At 37.7% G+C, this 22,398-nt stretch overlaps 2 protein-coding genes across 3 annotated transcripts in view; one reads left to right on the top strand and one right to left on the bottom strand.

Moving 5' to 3' along the window:
- Window positions 1-2,359: 2,359 nt before the first annotated feature.
- On the bottom strand, window positions 2,360-14,081 carry LOC124134067 (HCLS1-associated protein X-1-like). 2 transcript variants are annotated; one of them, XM_046498700.2, is made up of 8 exons: window positions 13,873-14,007; window positions 11,424-11,503; window positions 8,937-9,100; window positions 7,473-7,606; window positions 6,343-6,406; window positions 5,999-6,144; window positions 4,314-4,467; window positions 2,360-3,343 (listed from the first exon to the last, which is right to left on the bottom strand). In XM_046498700.2, the coding sequence occupies exons 2-8, from the start codon at window positions 11,435-11,437 to the stop codon at window positions 3,189-3,191; spliced, it is 831 nt and encodes a 276-aa protein (XP_046354656.2). In that variant the 5' UTR covers window positions 11,438-11,503; window positions 13,873-14,007; the 3' UTR covers window positions 2,360-3,188. The 2 variants fall into 2 exon arrangements, with proteins under 2 accessions (XP_046354656.2, XP_046354655.2); XM_046498699.2 differs by lacking the exon at window positions 11,424-11,503 and having other exon boundaries at window positions 13,873-14,081.
- A 217-nt stretch (window positions 14,082-14,298) lies between these two features.
- The window catches only part of LOC124134065 (stAR-related lipid transfer protein 5-like), an 87,675-nt gene continuing 79,575 nt past the window's right edge, over window positions 14,299-22,398 (top strand). Inside the window, exon 1 of the mRNA XM_046498697.2 lies at window positions 14,299-14,521. Coding sequence (XP_046354653.1) covers window positions 14,408-14,521 — 114 coding nt within the window. The 5' untranslated portion in view covers window positions 14,299-14,407. The remainder of the gene's footprint in view (window positions 14,522-22,398) is intronic.

Raw genomic sequence — 22,398 nt, forward strand, 5'->3', positions numbered from 1 at the left:
AATAATGTCTCCTAAAACTGTAACAAGTGTTATATATGGGATAACACTTTCTTTGTAAATTACAGATTCTAGTACTTTTGTACAAACTGTTGTACAAATGATGTGATGAAAAGTTGGTTTCCTATGTTTCTGACCATGGAATCTGTTTCTTTGAAATCATTTTAGTGAGTGAATGAGTGATTTGGGTTTAACGCCGCTTTTAACATTATTCCAGTTATATCACTGTGTGTCAGCTTAATGTTGGAGGAAAGCCCGAAGTGATGCAGGTCTCAGACGTTTACCACTTCGGTGAAACCCACGAGCATGGTGCTGACAAACCTAGAAACATAATTGGGGCGAATTCCAACCCACAATCATTGGTTTCTGGCGTGCCCAAGGGACGCAACTCTGCACAGCGAATCGCGGCGCCTTAGGCGACTGGGCCACCCGTGCCCCCGAAATCATTTTAACTTTACATAACATGTAAGCATGATTGAAGCGAAAAAAGTCTGATAATTTGACCAGCTTGTCAGGCCTGATGTTGGGGCAGTGTTTCAATATAGGCCTTTGTATTGTAAGCTCTAAATATACCATGTTCACTAATCCATCAGTGTTTGTTTTTTCAAACCAATGATCTATTTTGGAATTTTATCCAAATCCCCGACTAACTCATAGTCTCTGAAAATATATAATTTTGATAGAAACTTGCAACATTTAAATTGAATGGGAGCCCAGTGAGATGGGACATTCAGATCCTGTGGAAAATCTAGACTTGATTTATTTAGGAATAATAGTAAGACCTGGGCAGAGGGTAAATAATATAGTTCTGAGTCTGTGAGACAGACTATCCAAATCCCAACACAACAAGTGATCCAATGTATATGCATTGTGTGATCCATCTTCCCGAGGCAAGGGCGTTAACTTACTATATAAGTCCAGTTTCCACCCTTGCCGAACTAGGCTGGAATTCGGGAGTTACATTTTGGCTGGAGTAACGAGTCTATGCTTAGTCCATTCAAAATCGCGTAACGAACTAAACATTCGGTTCTTAAACAACATGGATTTCAAAGTGCAGATTTCAGTCCACTGCAGGGTTTGCAAAGCATGTGGCCCCTCAAATGGGCGTCATCAGATATCTTGCAAATTATTTAAAGTTTTTAATCAAGGTGCTGAAGTGATTTGATGCACTTCGCGGGGTAAGATTATTAATCAGATCGTCTTGACAGGGCGCTGCCATTTTGTTTGAAGCAAATGCAAGCGATATGAGTGATGGAATCTGATTGGTCAACTTGTTCCCTCTCTTCTCCAGGTCAGTAATCCCTGGTTTGTAGATCATATCCTGGTCGGTCAACCGTCCCTCCAAATTCTCTGTCCTCATTTAATCTCTGACCATGCAGGACTTTTTTACTTTTTACTAATTTAGGACAGGGGGTTGTAACTAGGGGCCATGGTGCCGTTGTACAAAGCGATCTTAGATCAAGGTGATCGTAACCCCCATACCTTAACATAGACTTACGACAGTCATAGGGCTAAGGTTGTTTTGTATAACGGCACCAAGATCTGGGCCCACTTGCAAAAAGCGATCTTAGTGCTAAGATTATCGTAACTCCCATTCTTTAACAAACGCTTACGATAGTCTTAGGGCTAAGATTGCTTTGTGCAAGTGGGCCCTGGTGAATAAGGTGGACGGGAGCAGCCACTGCAATAGAACTGGTGTGAACTGGAACATTGTCCTGAAGGAAGAGAACACCAAGAAGTTGGCATCATATTCACCATTCATAGTTGTTCCTATGGTAAATCATCAATGTGTATTATGCCTTTTCTGTACCACAAGAAGGTGGCCTACCTTATTTATTGGGTCTGGGTGCTGTAAACCTCTCGGGTTTGGGAGACCAAAAGTGTTTCCACTCCATGGATTCTTGTTTGCTGTCGTGATCCTTGTGATGGAGCCAGGTCGACTCACCCATCAATAGCCAATGTCAGTATACAGTGTATACATATTTAACCTTCCTGTCTGGACAACTGGCGGTACATTCTTGATACTTGGTGTGTGACATCGGACAGGTATATAAACAAACGTCTCTTTTTTATATTGTATTGTAACATATAGTGATATATAGTTATGGTTGTATGGTCGTTTTAAATATTAATCTGTGATATTCTAGTTAGTTTACTGTCCATTGATGACATGTTTTTATTTAGTCTAAATATATGTATTCTTAATGCATAACTTCTTGTCACGATACGGAGTAAATAATGCCTCACTCACTCACACACACTGAGTGTAATCGTAGGCCACAATGATGCAGGTGATGAATGTTTACCACAAACATTTCTGTGGTGAAAAAACCCCACAAACAATAAAACAATATACCCCGGGTAGTGGTAAATAAATTTTTATTTTCGTACATAACAAAAACATACACCCATCATTAATCAACATTCATTCAATATTTGACTACACAAACTTTAGAAATTGCGATAAATAGCAGGGTCCAACCCAGCCACTATTTGAGACTTGAGAAACAATGTCAATACCAGTAATCTTTCTCAACTAGTAATTTCAAAAAGAAGGATTTAACATGTTAAAATGAATTGTACACAAAGGTATTTCACACGAGTCCTTTCCTTAATGAACCCCTTAGCCTATTCTGTGCTAAGACAGCACACCAATTTCTCCACTACCCCCATGGCATTTGTTGGGATCCCCCAAAAGAGCGACCAGTGCAGTACTTCCAACTATTTTAACCAAAACAGTTGGCCCCTCACCTTAATAAATATGCAAAACATATTTTCTTTTGGTTCTAATTATAGTCTTTATTGTCTACAGGTGTGCCATGAAGCATGAAATTAATGGAATACTATTTCCCATCCCCAAACATTAACATAGAATTAATCTTGACAATCGGATAGCTGGAATCAATCGTAGACTTAATAATATAAACAAATTCCAAGTTCAACGAATTGACACCATTTTGCAGCAGAGATGAGAAGATACAGATAGTATTCATTCCATCAGTAAATGTACTATAAAAAATAATATCATCTCCCTCCCTGAAGGTGTGCTATTCCAGGCCAACAGTTCCTCTGCAAATGTTGAGGGCTGTTGTATTTGTACCGAAACTGAAAATCGTATTCCACAACCGTATCACAGAGGGCCAACACATCATCTTCTAGTCTTCTTACTTCTTAAATAGTCTTGCTACAAATCAATTTTTTTTCCCACTCAAATCAAATCCAAATAGGTTCCTGAAAATAGATCTGGTTTCATCGGAGTCACTCTTTGGAATAACCATGGTATCCCGTGGATCTGTGGGTTGTCTCCCTTTGTTCTGCCACTGCTCATCAAACGATGTCAGATCATCTGTACAAGAAAATCACATGTAAGTGAATGGTAGTGTACTTATGCTGTCATCAGTATTCCAGTATATCACATCTTCAAGGAAACAAATGTCTTGTCCAGGTAAACCAGTGGTTGGTTGTTAGAACAATGACAAACAATTGTTGTGGTTGCACAATCCTGATTTAACAGTCAGCTTTTACAACATTCATGGGCCCAGTTACACAAAGTATTTGTAGCACTACAACCATCGTAACTTCCACAGTTTCACGTGGACTTGCAGTAGCTGTAGTGCTAAATTCGCTTTTTGAAAAGAGTACCTTGGGACCTATTTAGGTTGGGATTTCACATAGGGAAAGTCATAGTTTTCATCGGAAGGTCCGGGGTTCAATCCCCAGTCACATCATACCAAAAGACGTTAAAAGTTGGTACTTGTTATCCTGTCTGGCCCTCGGAATTAAGGGGCTAAAACAAGGACTGGTCGGCTCAGACTCGGTATATTATGTCTGTGTGAGGTATTCATGTTAAACTGCGGCATGGTATCTCAGTGAGCTAGCACTATAAATCGGCATCAGTCCGGACTAGAACAAGCAGCCACACACACACACACACGTACATGCACGTCGCTATATAAGTGCAATAATCTTTGACCCGACGTTAAGCCCTATTTCACTTCACCTATTGTTATTTTGAAGACAAATCCTTCATCTATGAAGTTTAGGCTGGAACAGTTAACACCACTGCCAATGATTCTGTGTTTTAGAAGTAAAAATACATTGTATTCATAACAGATATTGTTGCAGAGTATTGCACAAAACTGTTTAACGCCCTAATAGACTAAAGCGACCCATTCATTACCTTCACAGTAAAGAGTGCAGGGAATGAAGTACTACCATGTGAAGCTTGCCTACACAGCTTTGACGTAGATATGCAGATGTGGCTCTTCAGGACAGGTGAGCTTAAACACCAATCTCAAAGCCAGACAAATATTTACCTTTATCTATATTTTTCATTGTCTGATTCTCTTCAACAACACCAAATTCATCCTTCTTGGTCCGGATCGTGTGGGATTTGTCTCCGACTTGCCGAGTGACAGTTGTTTCTTCATTCCCATCAGAGTCTATCACGGTCTTCCTCTGTTCAAGTTTCTGTGGGGACATGAAAATATGATGAATTATTGACATGAAGTTACTGCTGTTATAAACAGCACACAAAGAAAATCATGAACCAGCAGTCAAACGAATGTGGAACAGTTCAGTGACATGGCATGTGTGGATTGACCTTTCATTTGCCCAAAATCATAATCCACTTGCCCAAATTACATGTTTTTTTGATACTGCATTTACTGCATGCACAGATCAATGAACTACAGTGAAGTACTTGTGAGACCCGTGAAGATCCGGGGTAGAAGAGGTCTTCAGTAACCCATGCTTGTGTAAAAGGCGACTATGCTTATGTTCCTATTTAACACTGTATTTTAACACTGAACTCAACGTAAAACTAAGCATCAAAGACTCTTCCTCTATATTGGTCAAGTTATCACAAAGCTATAATATTAGTAACTATTAGAGCATGAATTGGGAAGCGCTTAATTTGGGAATTGTACTGACATTAATTTTGCCTCTGAGGTCTATATAAATCCCTGTAATTCCTCCATCAACTGCAGTGTTTGAAATAATCTTAAAACCCAACAAGATAGTCGGGCAGGTGACCTATAAATGTTTCCTGTCCATCGTCAAAGTTACCTGCCCGCATTCATACATTATAAATATTGAAAAATCGTGAAAAATTAAGAGACAAATCACGTCTTGATTCAGTTGAAGTGATGCCAACAAATACTTGAGAATCTACAAGGAATTATAATAAAACTGAAAGCATAAGTTGTCTTATAATTATAGGAAGAAGCAAATTTCATGCAGCCTGACAGAAAAGTTACCGGATAGGGGCAGGCGGGCAAGCAGTTATTTTGGACACTGATCACCTGGGAATACACACAGCTGCTATGTGACGTAGTCAAACAACAAATCAAGCCACAGCCTGGACCAAACAAGTGGGAACCAACCGGTGCTCAGAGTGAGTGAGTGAGTATGGTTTTACGCCGCTTTTAGCAATATTCCAGCAATATCACGACAGGGGACACCAGAAATGGGCTTCACACATTGTACGCATGTCGGGAATCGAACCCGGGTCTTTTGCGTGATGAGCGAACGCTTTAACCACTAGGCTACCCGACCACCCATACTAGTGCTCAGACCAACCAATGCTTTGGTGCTCTATCTGGAATAGCTTTGGTGCCATCTACAGTATCAGGTTCTCAAATGTTCATGCATGGGATTGAGTTATTTAACTTCCATGAGTTTTACCCGACCTTATTTCATTCATTAGCTGACAGACCACCTCCATGGGCTAGTGGATAGAGTGTCTGCCAGGAGATCTGAAGGTCGGGGTGTTTATCCCTGGCCGTGTCATACCAAAAGACATTAAAAGATGGCATGCGCTGTTACCCTGATGCGCGGCATTAAGGGATTAAAACAAGGACTGGTCGGCTCGGAGTCAGTACACTGTGTCATGAGTGGGGTATCCATGTTTAACTGTGGCAGGTTATATGGGTAATACTACGGAAACACCATATCACACACAGGTTGCCTACTCATAATAATGAAAAGATAAATGTCGTACCCCATCAGCTCCTCTTATGGTTGTTATGGAAACACTGCCATGGTGAGAAAATATTCCAGGGCCGTGGGGGAACATCCCCCTTCTTTCTGGCTGCATGGGTGATAGGATTTTTGACAGGTCCTTGCCTTCCACGTCATTGTCCAGATCTAGACATGAAACACTATCAATCCTCAAATTGTAAATAATTAACTTTTGTATTATTTTCAAATTTCTGAGGTTGAATATTGTACCTTCTGTTTAATCTGGTCAAAAACTTCAATCCATTATTTTACTGTTGAGATAAAAACGTTGAATGCTGCCGACATAAAGTTAAAACAATGACAATATTAAACAGGATTGCAAACCTTTGTCCACTTTTTCCTCTTGCTGTATTTGACCAAATCGGGGGACTGTGAAAAATCTCCTAAACTGAAAATATAAACATTTGTGTGATTATAGATCACAGGCATGAAAACAGTTCACAAAACAAAGATCACTGAAAACAATTTGTCTCCAGTGTTTAATGTTAAACAACACAGTAAGCAATATTCCAGCAATATTATGGCAGCCTGTAGCTAATCAAGTCAGGGTCAAACAATCCAGTGACTAACAGAATCAGCAACAATCCATGTCTTTGGGGCACGATGGCACACAGCCAAATGACAGTCTCCCCACTCGATCCTCATCTCAGCAAGTGGTACTGAGGGCCAAGTCTGACCTTGACCTTATAAACTGAGTGAGTGAGTGAGTGAGTGAGTGAGTGAGTGAGTGAGTGAGTGAGTGAGTGAGTGAGTGAGTGAGTGAGTGAGTGAGTGAGTGAGTGAGTGAGTGAGTGAGTGAGTGAGTGAGTCTTCAACACAAATGGGTACATTCGAACACTAGCCCGCTTGGTTCAAGAGTATTCCAGTCATATCATGGAATGTCAGCTTGATGTGGGGTCAGGGGATAGAAAGTCTGCCCAGAGTCAAACCTAAAGACCTTAAACGATGGCAGTTGTTGTTACCCTGCCTGGCATTAAGAAAATATAACAAAAACTGGTCGGTTTGGAGACAGTACACTGTGTCTGATTGGGGTATCCATGTTAAACTCTGACATGGTATGTCACTCAGCTAGCGCTATCAAACAGTTCCAAAACTACCCAGACTAGCACAAGTGTGCCAAAACAGTGCATGTGGCTATTATAAGCAATTATCTTGAATGTGACGTTAAAGCCCATTACACTTGACCCCACCTCACCTTGGTGTGGGAGGAAAGACGGAAGTGATGCAGGTCACAAAACAAACACAAGAGCACCCGAATGGTGCTGACAAAAATAGAAACATGATCAGGGTGAACCAGGATTCAAACCCACAATCATAGGTTGCTTGCACTCCTCAGGGACACAACGCTGCACAGTGCCTTCGATGACTGGGCTAACTGTGCCCCCATAAACTGAAGGAAGTAAGAGTGGGCAGGCCATGTTTCAAGCTCTACCATGAGAAGTAAAGTATAGTACCAGTGATGGGGCATCAAGCCTCGGTTGGTCTTCCAGAGATGGACTGGCGGGGCTTCCCTCCGACTGGCCCGGCTTCAGCATTTTGTCTCGTGGCTTCTGTGTTACAGCTGGCCCACTTGGCTCCCCTGGCAGCACTAGCAGTAACAAAGAGGGGAAAGAATGTTTACTAACTCTCAGCATTATTCATACGTGGTTTCTAACTTAACCTTAGCCACTACAGACACAAATATGTCTGACACTTTGATCACTTACAAATATGTCTGACACTTTGATCACTTACAAATATGTCTGACACTTTGATCACTTACAAATATGTCTGACACTTTGATCACTATACAAATATGTCGGACACTTTGATGACTATACAAATATGTCGGACACTTTGATCATAATGCAAATATGTCGGACACTTTGAGCATAATGCAAATATGTCGGACAATTTGATCACTATACAAATGTCGGACACTTTGATCACTATACAAATATGTCGGACACTTTGATCACTATACAAATATGTCAGACACTTTGATCATAATGCAGATATGTCGGACATTTTGATCACTTTACAAATATGTCGGACGCTTTTATCACTATACAAATATGTCGGACACTTTGATCATAATGCAAATATGTCAGATGCTTTGATCACTATACAAATATGTCGGACACTTTGATCACTATACAAATAAGTCGGACACTTCGATCACTATACAAATATGTCAGACACTTTGATCACTATACAAATATGTCGGACACTTTGATCACTATACAAATAAGCCGGACACTTCGATCACTATACAAATATGTCGGACGCTTTGATCACTATACAAATATGTCGGACACTTTGATCATTATACAAATGATACTATCACCCGTTGTATGGAATTTGTTTAAAATATTAAGATTGATCACTGTTCAGAAAAAAGGCTATCCATGAATGGATGTGACACTGTCTGCCAGGTAATAGCTGATAGATGGTCACCCTTCCAAGTACTAACCAAATTCTGCAGCTCCATGTTCAATATAGACCTTATTTCCATATTTGAAACACCTCTTATTGCAACCAGAGGGAAGAAATGTGAGACCTATTCTGCCAAAGATGTGCTACAGGATTGTTAAGTTCTTAGTACTAGGTAAAATATTTCAGTTAAAGGATATGTTTTTCTTGTATACAGACACTACAATGAGCAAGATGAGAAGATTACCGGGATAAGAATAAAACTATTATGTCTGAGCATTTATTGAAGCAGCCATAAAATCTCTATATCAGTCTATCATACCCTCCAATCAATATTCCCTTTGAACAAACAAAAAAACAAACAAACAAACAAACAAACAAAAAGTCTAAAGTCACCAAAATGTAACGAACAGTGTCCTAACTCAAAATCAAGGCAAAACAGAGATCAGTTTAGTATGTTTCGCCACAACGAGGTGGCCTAATGCTAGTCTAGAGCTCCACGCTACCTGAAGGAAAGTCCACTGCTCCGAACTGTTTGAACATTTCCTCCATCTGCTGATTGAGACTGTCCATCTGTTTCTGCATTTCGTCATGGAAGTGATGGAACATGTGGTCTGTGTCAGTGCCATCATCATATTCAGCAAAATCATCATCATCGTCATCAAAGAATCTGTACAAATGAATATGTATGATTGTCAAATGATGTCACGTCTAGCCCACAAGGTACTGCACATGTGAAAGCCAAACAACCCTCGGGCCTGGTCAGATTAACTTGTGTCAGAACCATTATACTGTCTTCTGTGTCTTCATGATGTACCAACTTTGAAAGTAAGCCCTAAAGTTCTACATTTGTTTCCAATTGATGAGCAAGATGTTTGTGGTGATAATCAAGATAGTGAATATGACCTGTCATTGAATAGAGTCAACTTCTTATACATACTACAAACTGCTGTTTATGTACCGGTATATATAAAGCAGCATTAGAAATTGGCACTAGTCCTGTAGTCCTTGCCCAACAGCCCAATAGTAAAGGAATCATAAGGACCAGTAGAAATTTTCCATTTTTAAGGGTATTGCTCTATGTTATCATTGTAAGGACCAGTGGACTAAAAATGTTAGTTTTTACTGCTGTAAAGTGGCACACGATTTGACCTAAGAAATTCAAAAATGATATTCATAACCATGATAGGTGAGGTGAAATTGGGTTTAACGTCGCGTCCAAGATTATTGCACTTATACAGCGACGTGCATGCACGTGTGTGTGTGGCTGCTTGTACTAGTCCGGACTGATGCCGATTTATAGTGCTAGCACACTGAGATACCATGCCGCAGTTTAACATGAATACCCCACTCAGACACAGTATATTGACTCCAAGCCAACCAGTCCTTGTTTTAGCCCTTTAATGCCGAGCGCCAGACAGGGTAACAACAAGTACCATCATTTAACGTCTTTTGGTATGACGCCACCGGGGATCGAACCCCGGACCTTCCGCTCTCCGGGCGGACGCTCTACCACTAGACCACGGAGGCGGTCTCATAACCATGATAACAATACAGTACAAAATCACTGCAAACTATGCCTGTGTTCTGAAGTAGGGTATAGTGCTTAAGGGCTACTTTCAATTATTTTAGTCTCAGAATGAATAATGAAAGTTGTCAACAAAATTGTTCATTTTGCTACTGTGATCAATATAACTTGTACCATGAATTTGGAGAATACTCTATTCTGACTGGTAAGTCAGAGGTTTCAAATCAAAACAACCACATCAGATTGAAAAAGCTGATTTGACAAACACATCACCCACAGAAGCTACTATTTATGCAAATTAACAATTCACTGGAGAAACCACAATAGAAATTGTTCAAGAGATTGCATCTCAAGTTTAAGGGACCCAGAGAGATTCAAATTTGGTACTTATCAATGTCCAGCTGTCACATCATATCTTTTGTGTGACAGTGAGCAGTGTGACAACTGACATAAGTGCAGAACCTTGCAAGGTTTGCTTAATTCTTCCTTAGGGGTGCTAACTGATTACAAAGTAACTGTGCTACACACTTTAAATGCCTGCCATACATGCCATACATGTAACTGTAATATAAACTATACAATGTGAACAAAACACTGTTTGAGCACATGTCCAGTTCTAAAGTCAACTTAGCATGATTTAATCTATTTAAGACCTAGTTCTACATTGAAAACACAATACATGTATATTCATATCCTAATTAATCTATTAATCAAACAGATAGCAATTCAGAACCAGATTCTGAAAAAAACCCAAAGATTAACCAAAAGAAACTTGTTCTGAAACAATAGTTTTTTAAACAAAAACATCCAAAGTTCCGCTGAGAACTTATCATCCACAACAAATCATGTTTACACCTGCAGTACATCTGTTCCACAGCTACCAGCTGGTTCCCTTCTGGCAACAGGAACATTTTCACAACTCAACAATCCACTGAACACTTATTGACCAGGATTACGCTTCTGGGGAAACATATACAGTCAATGGACACTCCATTTATCAGCAGAAACATATACTGGTAGATGACCCTGGTAGACATTAGGGCTCTTAGGAATCACTCGCGTATTCGGTGAATCGAACGGTATTCATTCATGAATTGAATTCGTTATTCGCGGCCACTAGAATCGAATATTTATGAATATGCAATCATGTGCATTTACATACCCTGTACCTAAAAATATCCATAAGAACATATTATATGCAAAGATGTCTTCAAAAGACAACACTCTCATAATGTTTAATTTGACAGTATTGTGGTCACTGGTCATTGTCGCATTTGTGCAGATACTAGTTCCTGGATAAGTGCCGTATATAAATGTATAATATAATATTAATTAACAAACCATGTCAAATAATCTATGTTGTTATTGTTTCACTGAATATAACAAATAATACATCAACTGCTGACTTGTTATTGTATTCATGAATTGCTATTCGTATTCGTTACCCTATATTCGTGATACGAATCGTATTCGCTTCATAGTGTATTCATTGCAGCCCTAGTAGACATCTCCTGCTAACCGCCCTGTTCCACTATTGAGCACTCCCTATCAAAATTTCAGACAATCTGTAAGAAATTTTAATAAGCATCCCCTACAAAGTCCAAACATTTACATGACAGTCAGTATTTTCTTGTGTATATTACAGATGTTTACAGAAAACAGCAGTGTAGAAGGGATATATAATTGCCTTGTAACTATTATAAAAAAAATGTTAGCTTCACCAACATTTGAACTAAACTTTTCACTAACACTCAGTCACGAACAAGTTAACTTGTGCCTGGTTTTAACAAGACCCCATCAGCTGCCAAGTGTTATCTGGGAGCATAGTACAAAACGTAATCAGTGACTTAATCACTGGTTTAATCATACATCTTTATCAAAATAGATTATGACCAAAACAAACTTTACTTGGGTATGGTTTCAGTAAGCACTGCCCGTTGCCAACATGCGCTTATTACGCCGAATACTGTAACTTAATTAGGTTACCAAGCCCTAATCATTGCTCACGTAATCGGCTCCCAAAGTTTTATCTGGGGGGATATATTAATAAACTAATCTAATCACTTGTTTAATTATCATTATCAAAACAGGTTAAGACCAAAACGATCCCATGCCATAGAGTTAGAACTAAACTCAAAAGCTTTACTAGCCCGGGTAAAAACTTGCAGGCTAGTTTTTTTTACTTGCAGGCTAGTTTTTTTTACTTGCAGGCTAGTTTTTTTTACTTGCAGGCTAGTTTTAACTTTTAACCCTGCTGCCATTATGGCCCTCGGATCTTGGTAATCATTCATTCTAAATTTCTATACATTTTAAATTTGAACACATAGACACTGGTTGTGGCATTTCAAGGACTTGGAATAAATTTGCTGTGACAGTCTATTTCCTCAAGCCTAGAATCTTCTTAACATTGCACTCAGTAATATTCAAGCCATATGAGGGAGGGATATATGTAAATATTCAAGTATGGACAAGAAAAACCAGTGATTGATATTAGGAAAAAACCTCGCCATTGGGGTGTAATAATACTACTACTAATAATGATAATAAAAATAATAATAACAATAATGCAAAACACAGCATATGAACATTTATATAGATACAACAGAGAGGGGACAGTCTGATGACGAAAATATACACATGCAGAGGACATAATGGGGGCAGAAAATAAAACAGGCTTGTATGGATTAATTACAGTAGAACATGGATATAACGAACAACAAGGGACCAGAAAAATCAGTTTGTTATATCCGTTGTTCGTTACATACGTCTTCTCTCGGAAACTTCCCCCATCTTGGATAAAACAAAACACAATACATGTAATTGCAGCACTGACTTGTATTAGAAGTTATCACTTCATAGCATTCAATTGATAACATTTCATAACATTCATTTAATAACTCTTACTATAGCCCGCCATGATAGCATGTGAAAATGAACTGACACTTTGACACCATCTCATAAAATTTATATATTTCATGTCTGTTTTACAGACAAGATTAGTCCAATAACATGTAAAGGTAAGATTAACACAATGCAATAACATTGTTTAACAAGGTTGATCAATCACTGCTGATTGCGTACAGCCAATTGTCAGTGACACTTTACACTGTGTGAGATTTATCAGTTCGCTATACACGTCACTAATTAATGGTAGATTGGCTTGTCAGTGATCAGATATCAATTCGCTATATCCGTTAGTTTGCTGTAGAGCATTCGTTATGTACATAAATTTTATATAACATTATATAGGAGATAAAACGGGGATTTGTTATATCCTTTTGTTCGCTCTATCTGTGTTCTACCGTAATATGTTAGGCAATACAAATCAGGGCCTGCTACCTGTAATGTGGTTGTGGGCCGCTGTGACCACACATTTTACAAAAAGGCCTTTGGACAACTGATTTTATTCCTATCTGATTCAAGATCCGGGGTAGAATAGGTCTTCAGCCACCCATGCTTGCCGTTAAAGGCGACTATGCTTGTCGTAAAAGGCGACTAACGGGATCGGGTGGTCAGGCTCGTTGACTTGGTTGATGCATGTCATCGTTCCAAATTGTGTGGATCAATGTTCATGATGTAAATCACTGGATTGTCTGGTCCAGACTCAATTATTTAATACCCTGAATCTCAAAGGTGATGTTCGGTATGAACTCAACGTATATGACCAATACCAATCACTGAGTATATCATTTTGTTTTAACATATGTATTTGTTATTGGTCAACAGGCAGTTTGCAAAAATGTCGAACAATTTGTTCAAAGTCCAAATGTACCAGGATCCTTTAAGAAAAGTCTGACAAATCCCAAATATAACAGAGATGTTTGGTCACGGAGACTTCACTGCCACCCCATCTGCCGATGAATATTACAGGTATTAGGCCTATTACATAACGTCAAAGCCAACCCTAGAATCACCTGTCATTTCTGTTGCGTTCTGACCCATCAAATCGATGTCTGTTAAATCCAAATATTCCACGAAAGAGATCTCTTGGGTCCATGGCTAACTCTTAAAACAACACCCTGCTACCTCAGCTACGCGTCTTGTTTCAGATATATATCCTTGCATCATCTAAAACGGCCTCGGGATTGTTCCCATCGCCATCTTTGGCCGAGCATTTATTATTGCAAAGATATATATACTACAACAATACTTGAAATAAACACAATAATACCTTTTCTCTCTAAATATATCTACCAAACATGTTATACGCCTCCAACCGAATATACTGATTCTAGAAAGCTCATTAAAAGGCACGGTTTCAATGCGTAGCGTTTACACTAAATGATTTCTCCCTCACCTCCAACCTTTGACAGGTCATTTGGGGTCAAAGGTCACGAGCTAATGTCTGGAGTGTTATAACATTGCATTTACCGACAGTGCGTGAACAGACGTTGTCAACTGCAGGCAGACGAGAGTCGCTTTACTGTAGGCTTCGTTCAGTCAGTAAACATGGGTGAGCAAAAACGTGACGACAACTACTACCACGACCTAGCCAAACAAACAGTAGCAACATGTCGAGGATATTACAACGATGACAGTGGATGGGAGGTAGCAAAGAAAACGGTATGTCAGTGATTCGATAATATATTGATTGTGTTACATTGTGATATAAATGTTTGGAGCGTTATGACATTTATTGGACTTATCGCTGGTTTATTATGCGGTGATATCCATTCAACATGTTATCGTATTAGGATGAGAAATGAAATAAAAGATTCATAAATTATATTAAGAAGGTCAAATTGTTTCTTTGAAAATAAATATAGAATTTTAATGTTATTATTGTTTAAGGATATTTTATTTTGTTCCAATGACGTCGGTTATTATTAGTAGTAGTATTAGTATTAGTATTATCATTATTATTATTATTATTATTATTATTATTATTATTATTATTATTATTATTATTGTGTGTGTGTGTGGGGGGGGGGGGGGGGGGGGGGGGGCTTTTGAGAAGTATTGAAATATGAAAACTAATTTATAGTGAATCAATTTAATTAACAAAGAATTCATTTAATATCACAAGTCCAACATTCATGTTTTCATGAAACTGGGATTTATGAAGAAAATTTGACTGTATTAGTTTTTACAATTTATCCCAAATCACGGTTTAGTTGTCTAATGGCCATTCCTAAGACTGATAAGTCTAATGCTTTGGTAATTATCACAGTTCTTATAAACACAATTTTATTTTTATTTTTCATGACAAAAACTGAACAGCCAATTTCTTATGTGTAAACTAATAAATATGAACTTTATGGACAGGCAGGGTTTTTTCAAAACTTGCATCGTGGTATGCATGGATTTTGGAACTAATGAGGAACAAGTCTATTTTTCACATCGCAGACGTGTCGGGATCATAACTCTCTCCTGTACATACATAACCCAGTCAAATAAGTCCTCATATTACACACTCTGCCAAACATCATGGCATTCTCACTGGAAATAACTTTCAAAAAGTGACAACCCATCGGGTCATATCAGTTGTTTATGTACCCAATGGATTGTTTTTCATGAACCTTAATGTGTATTTTTAAGTTTTATCATGTGCTTTTTGTGTCTGTAAATAATTTTCTTTGAGGGAATAACACATTTATCTTGAGTTATGAATGAAAATTGTGTTACATAAACATTAAACATTCTGATTTATTGCATTTATATCCTGTTTTGCACCACTTCTGAATGTCATATCAATTCTCATCATTAGGCCCTAGAATACACATTAATGTTTCTCCTCACAATTCTTTACTCAGTGGTTTGGCAAACTTGTATTTTTCATCATCACGTGTGTTATCATTTTGATGTCTGTCATTTGAGTTTCAGAATTTTGAATGTTTCCATCTTCCAACATTTCGTGTTTGCCAGAACACAAAAAACTGCATTGCAATGACTCATTCTGTCTTTATCATGATATGAAACTTTTTAATAGAACACATTAGAAACTGGATTTAGATTTAGCATATAAATATATAAAAAAATCAGGGAGTGTAAGAATTTAAGTTTTGGGCGGTGATCATAGGAGAAACAAGATTTTGATGGCCTTCTTCAAGTTGATGTTTGAAGCAGGCAATCACAATGAGCCTGGTTTAAGGGTCACGTAGTCAGTATGCATAATATCTTAAAAGAAATTGAAACTTTCGGTTTATATTCAACAGCATTATCACGATACTTAAATGTTTTGTTTTCCACCGTAACTGATTTACATAAATTTAAGCCTCATTTTCACTGACAGTGAAATCCATTGTAATATCATAATGTCAGTGTACTTAGTTCAAGTGCTCAGAAACCTGTGGAGATCTGGGTAGAGGACAGGCCTTCAGCAACCCATGCTTGTTGTATGAGGCGACTAACGGGATCAGGTGGTCAGGCTTGCTGACTTGGTTGATGCATGTCATCGTATCCCAATTGTGTGGTTCAATGCTCATGATCTCAGTCACTGGATTGTCTGGTCCAGACTCGATTGTTTACAGACCGCTGTCATATAGCCGGAATATTGCTGAGTGAGGCGTTAAACAAAAAACAAACAAACAAACAAACAAGTGCTCAGGATCAGGAAGAAAAAAATAATTCTTGAACGCATTCATTTAAGAAAACTAAACCTTTCCTCAGCTGTTACGTAGTTATGTAGTTATGTAATTGATAACACATCTATTTCATGGAGCCCCCACATGTACACGCAGCCTATGAGAAACATGTTTCTACTAAGTAGGCAGGATATGATGTGCGATCTGTGGAAGCCATGACATTCTGTGCAAGGAAGTTGGGGAGAGAGGAGGGTCCATTCATAAGACCTCACACTGTTTGCAGGGTTGAGTAACAGCGACTGACGTACACAGAATTCTTGGCCTTCCCAACGCCCTCAACTGTATGGTGTTATTGTGATTTATGGACTGGGTCTGTGAATGTTGTGTCATTAACTCAATTGCCCTAGTACTTGTCTTACTTCACTTGGCCCTCTTGGGAACTTTGTTGAATTAGCTATTTGTAATGTGAGTTTAGTTGACTTCAGGTCATATCAAAAGGGTTGCAAGTTTTATTCAATAGGTTTCAATACTAAGTACTTGTGGAGACAATGATCTGTATTTATAGAACATTGTTTGGTATTGTTGTTAAATTTCAAGGATTGGTTACCATGAACTTCTTTTGACATTGGTTACCATGAACTTCTTTTGACACTGGTATGGAATTATTTAATGTGTTTGTTCAGGTAGTATAAAATATGGTTGGGCCACTCTCTGTGTGAATCTCTCGTGTGAAACTTGATTGGTGATTTTAACAAGGAGGGTACTCCCTTTTCTTAGTGTTTAAAAATAGAAAATGAAATACCGGTAGTTCAAAAGACATGTTAATCAGTTTGCATTATCATTACCTAAGGTTTCCATCAGGTGATAGATTTTAGAATCTAATACTTATCAATGTTATCAGATGTCATTTTTTAAATGAAAATGTTGGTTTACCTTTCATCAATTTAAATCACCAGATATATCCAGTTAAAGACAGGAGTTACACAGGTTCCTTTCCTATCTGTGTGGGGATTTTACTAATTCAGTGTAATAGAGGAGTCTGGCTTTAGTTTCAAGCCTGACTTGCTAAGCCTTGGTGGTCCGAAGAGCCAAGAGTTGATCAAAGTCTTTATTTAGCAACCTTATCAACCTGTTTCCTGCTCTCTAAAACACTGAATTAAATTTCTGCCTGGCAATGCCACTGTTTGGGCACACCAGGGCTTGTTCCTAAGGTGTATTCAGTGTGCTTGAAGATTGTCAATTTCTGAACCAACAAAGACTCATATCTAAAGTGGATCCATATTGATATTGATTTCCGTTGAAAACTTGACACAGTTTGGTATTAATAACTGGTGTTCAATTGGGTTTGAAAGATATGATACTTAAATAGATGCTTTTGGCACAATTATCAATTTGATAAGATAACTGCAAGATAAAAATATTTTGTTTAAGTAGTTTATGATTAGACATGTGAAGTTTAGACAGTATCTCTGATACAGTTCAAGGCACCATAGGGATTCTTGGTTAGATCCCATCTTATTCCTGTTGTAAGAGATGATACAATTGGGATTGGTTGGTTACAAAGTGTGACCTGGCTGATTGACTTGACAGTGATGACTTGATTGTAGGTCATGCTATTTACCACTGGTTTAGCTCACTCACTCACTCACTCACTCACTCACTCACTCACTCACTCACTCACTCACTCACTCACTCACTCACTCACTCACTCACTCACTCACCCACTCACTCACTCACTCACTCATTCATTCACTCACTCACCCACCCACCCACCCACCCACCCACCCACTCACTCACTTTTTATCTTTTGCTGACATAATCACACGTAGCAAATGTTGCATTTTTGCTACATCCTACCACTCGCTTAAAGCTTCCATCTATATCATTATTATTTAATAGCCGTGTTCGTATTAAGTAGAAACGTCTGTATTAAAGAGAATGTAATTAATGATAGTCTTACATATTTGATATCAGCTGATAATGGATAACTAGCCTAATGATTACTTAATTCATATGTAGTGAAAAGGATTATTGTATATTCAGGGTGAAAATTAATTTTAGTTTCAGATTAGTTATTAAACCAAATGAACCAACAAGTGATAAGAAAGAAATACAAACCTGATAACATAATTGTAGATCTAGCGTAATCGTAAACCAACAGGATGACCTTGTTTGCAGGGGGAAAAGCACTTGCTAGACATGGTAATTGCACTGCTATGTGAACCTACGTTTACCTACACACTTGAATAAACAATCAAGTTTAAAACTGACTTTGGCACAACATCCAAATGTCGCATACACAAGACAAAAGGTTATATTAGTATGATTAGACTGACAGTGCACTTGGCAACAACGTTTTGGAAGAACGGAATAAATTATCGTTTTCTATATTTTTATTTTTTTCTACCTATTGACCAGGATTTGTAAATATGAACTCTATAAACAAACAAATATAAAAAGTCGACCTATTTTGAAACTGGTAGTACAATATCCTACATCTGAGTGAAGGATTTATTGTTATGAATCATTGATATTTGTACAAAGCTGATTGGTCAGTTATGTCACTGCGTAGACCAATTACAAGGACTGGTTATGGTTAATTGCCCAATTCTATCATCTTACTATAGTTATATGCCATAACAGATCAACTACAGTGATATGAAAGAATCGATATTCTTTAACTTCTTTTGACTAGCATATAATCTGTAACTCCTCTGCAGCTCATTAGGTATTCTCTAAATAGTGTACAATCCTTTCCCCACATTTCAAATTCTTGACATAGCACAGTGTCTATATCTGATTCAGGTGCACAGAGCCTCAAGTGAAACCCACACCTTTACTTTCAGCTGTTAATGCATAATGAGTTTCTCAAAGGAACAATTTACACGACATGTTGCACATAGCAAGGAACATGGGGCTTTTTGACCCAGGGATAAGCATGCGGCAACACAAACAGACAAACTAGTACAATATGGCACGGACAATCGAGCCAGGCACTCTATGCATTAACATCCCTTTGTCAATCCCTTGCCTTCCCACCTTGGCTTCACTCTTCAAGAACAGAGTGCAGCAGTATTTGTCATAGTCAACAGTGTTAGCTGAGGCAGGCGGATCCTGTACAACAGAACTATATAAGGAATATGCCGACATGACAGAACTGTATATATTTTAGCAGCATTTGACAATTGGAAGGAAAGTCGGGGTTATTAGATATTTAAATGTTTAGGCCATTAGCTTCAAAGACCATTGGTTGCCTTAATTTTAAACTCTCTTTATGATTGTTGCTACTTCTATCGCACCTAAAATCCAGGTTATTTTTTTTATGCAGAATATCTTGTTGGTCTATGCAAAGAAAAATAACATGTATTGTGTGGGTTAATTTGAGGTTAATTTGTTAAACCTCTTGAAGTTTTAACAAAAGTATTAAAAAAAGCATATTTTCAATGACATACTTTTTTTACATTGTTTATTTTTTCACATTTCTTGTATTTAGGACAGGGACTTTAGTTAAACAAGTTGGCCTGATATTGGAAAAAAGATCAGATATATAATTTTTCCTCGGAAATAAGTTAATTGGAAGATACACAATAAATTGGCCTGTAATGGAGAAAAGATAAGATATTTTTTTTTTTCTTGGTAATGAGTTAATTGGAAGATTGCATAATTTATACCTGTACACATGTAAATAAATGACAAGAATCACACCAAAATATTTAGATATTGTCATTACTGTGTTTAAATAACAAACATGTTCCCACGTGTGTATAGAGTTTCACTTAACAGGCCGAGTTTCACAGATTTGATTTCAGCATTGAAGCAAAAACGTATCCTGATTTCTTGTGAAGACGTTATTTATCTAGACACACCTGGGCGTAATTCTTGAAACACAATGACACTATCATTATCTTAAGTGCCATTTCCTTGTGTATCTGTCCATAATCTTTCTTAAACATTTTACCTTATCGTTGCTGTTTGTAAGATTTAAGGTGAAGAAATGGTGATAAGGTCCAAAATTATATTTAGCATGAATGACCATGAGAGTCAGGTGTTTTAAGCCTAACTCTACGTGAGGCCTGCTCATTAAGCTGAGGTTAGCAGTATGTAGGTCTAGACACCATGAATGCCTGTTTGCCATTGACACCTTTGTGTACCTGCTGATTAACTTGATTCGTGTTTCACACCTGTTCCACTGATGCATGTTGGGATACACGATCAGTTTAATTGACCTTTGAACACGCTGTCATTGTAAAACTTATTGACATCAGTTTTTTTTAATGACTTTGCGTTTCTTGAGGGTTGGTTAATTATAGGAAAAAAATATTGATACAAGGAAATAATGGACAATTAATTAGAAAATTAATACATAATTTATTTTAATTACCTCATTCAAGACTAAATTTGGATGAACTCTTTAAATAGCTCTAGATCAATTAGTGTGTTCACCAGGTTCACAATCCTTTGGGTAGCAAGTATTTTTTGTTTTGATTTCAGTAATGAATTCAAACTCAGTCTGAACTGAACAGAATATTCTACTCTTGTAGGAAATATGTAATCATTAAAGAATGCAATTTCTTTTAATCAGGAAGTGAAGAAAAACTATTTCCTCAAGCGTTGACGTGACTCAGGCATCAATAATCTTGCTCTTATTGACAAATGCTTTTTGGAATCAAGTTGCAAATAAAAATGTTGATAGTTATGATAAACTGTATGCAGACATGATGATGACATTACTGATATACAGATCTGCCATGATGACAGGGGAAGGAAGAAAGGGGGCTTTCCGTCCGCATGTGAAATCATTTCTATTTTTGTTTAACCTCTCATAAAAAGAAGCTGTGTGCACAAGTGTGTTGTTTTATTTGAATAAGCTTGTATAGGCAGCGAGGTCTGGCATTCTTTCAATTGAATGGTAAATTTCACCTGGTCAACGATACAGGCAGCTTGTGTGACCTGTAGGGCTGACATTTCAACATGCACAGAACAATGCGAACAAGTGTGTCTTTTAAAAGTGGCTGGACGTGAAGTCTAAGACTTTGTGGAGGGACATTTCACAATTTAGATTTTTCTGTATCTCTTCTGTATCCTGTTTAGAGTGAAAACCTAACTAAATAATCGTAATTATGATGTCTTAATTAGATATTTATGACATGAAATGTATGATCAGATTGACATGAATACCGGTACTCAACTGCTGAAAATATTGATCATTACTGTATCTATATCTAATATTGTATTTTTTTGATAACTAACGTTTTAGTCACTACCACTAATGACAATAAAGGCATGTTTTTTCTCGGTATTTACCCTAACATGAAATGTTAATAAACCGTCTGTGATGCTCATGTCAATCACTGGCTTGTCTGGTCCAGACTCGATTATTTACAGACCACTGGAATGTTGCTAAATACAGCCTTTAACAACTAACATGCAAACAATCTTTACTGCTGAAAATGTTAATCATCATTGTATCTATTGCAGTATTTGTAGCATTAAAGAAATGTTCCAGTAAGATACATATACTTGTACCTTTCATGAACAAAAGTTGGTTATTGAGGTGCTTGTATAACATGTTTATTTGGTTGGCGATGAGTTGTGCATGCTTTGCCAGGTGAAGGTGTAGGGGGTCGGTAGGTAGGAAGATAACTGGTTTCCACTCCCAAGATGAGCAGTATCTCTTAGATATGGCACTGCAGTCTCCATGCATTCATTGATGGACCCATCCTGAAATGTTTGTGGATATAAGATATTGCACTTAAATTCAGACATTTTCCAGGAGTCATTTCCACAAATAACTGTTTTCTTTTTATTAGTTTTTTTTAATCTGTTTACAAGAAAATGAAGGCAATAAGTAAACATCAACATAAATTCTGTATATAAATAATCGTAAATTCAATGAATGCCCTGGTCATTTCAGAG

The sequence above is a fragment of the Haliotis rufescens genome, unplaced genomic scaffold (genome assembly GCF_023055435.1).
Source record: "Haliotis rufescens isolate VD_foot unplaced genomic scaffold, xgHalRufe1.0.p SCAF_1, whole genome shotgun sequence".
NCBI classification, from domain to species: Eukaryota; Metazoa; Mollusca; class Gastropoda; order Lepetellida; family Haliotidae; genus Haliotis; species Haliotis rufescens.

What these genes read in the sequence shown, in the direction of transcription:
- LOC124134067 (XM_046498699.2), bottom strand. Translation starts at nt 13,955, where the DNA reads ATGGACCCAAGAGATCTCTTTCGTGGAATATTTGGATTTAACAGACAT. An exon ending in CCATAAGAGGAGCTGATGGG is followed by an intron (nt 4,468 to 5,998) that starts GTACGACATTTA and finishes ATGTCCCCACAG; the next exon opens with AAACTTGAACAGAGGAAGAC. An exon ending in AATGAAAAATATAGATAAAG is followed by an intron (nt 3,344 to 4,313) that starts GTAAATATTTGT and finishes TTTCTTGTACAG; the next exon opens with ATGATCTGACATCGTTTGAT.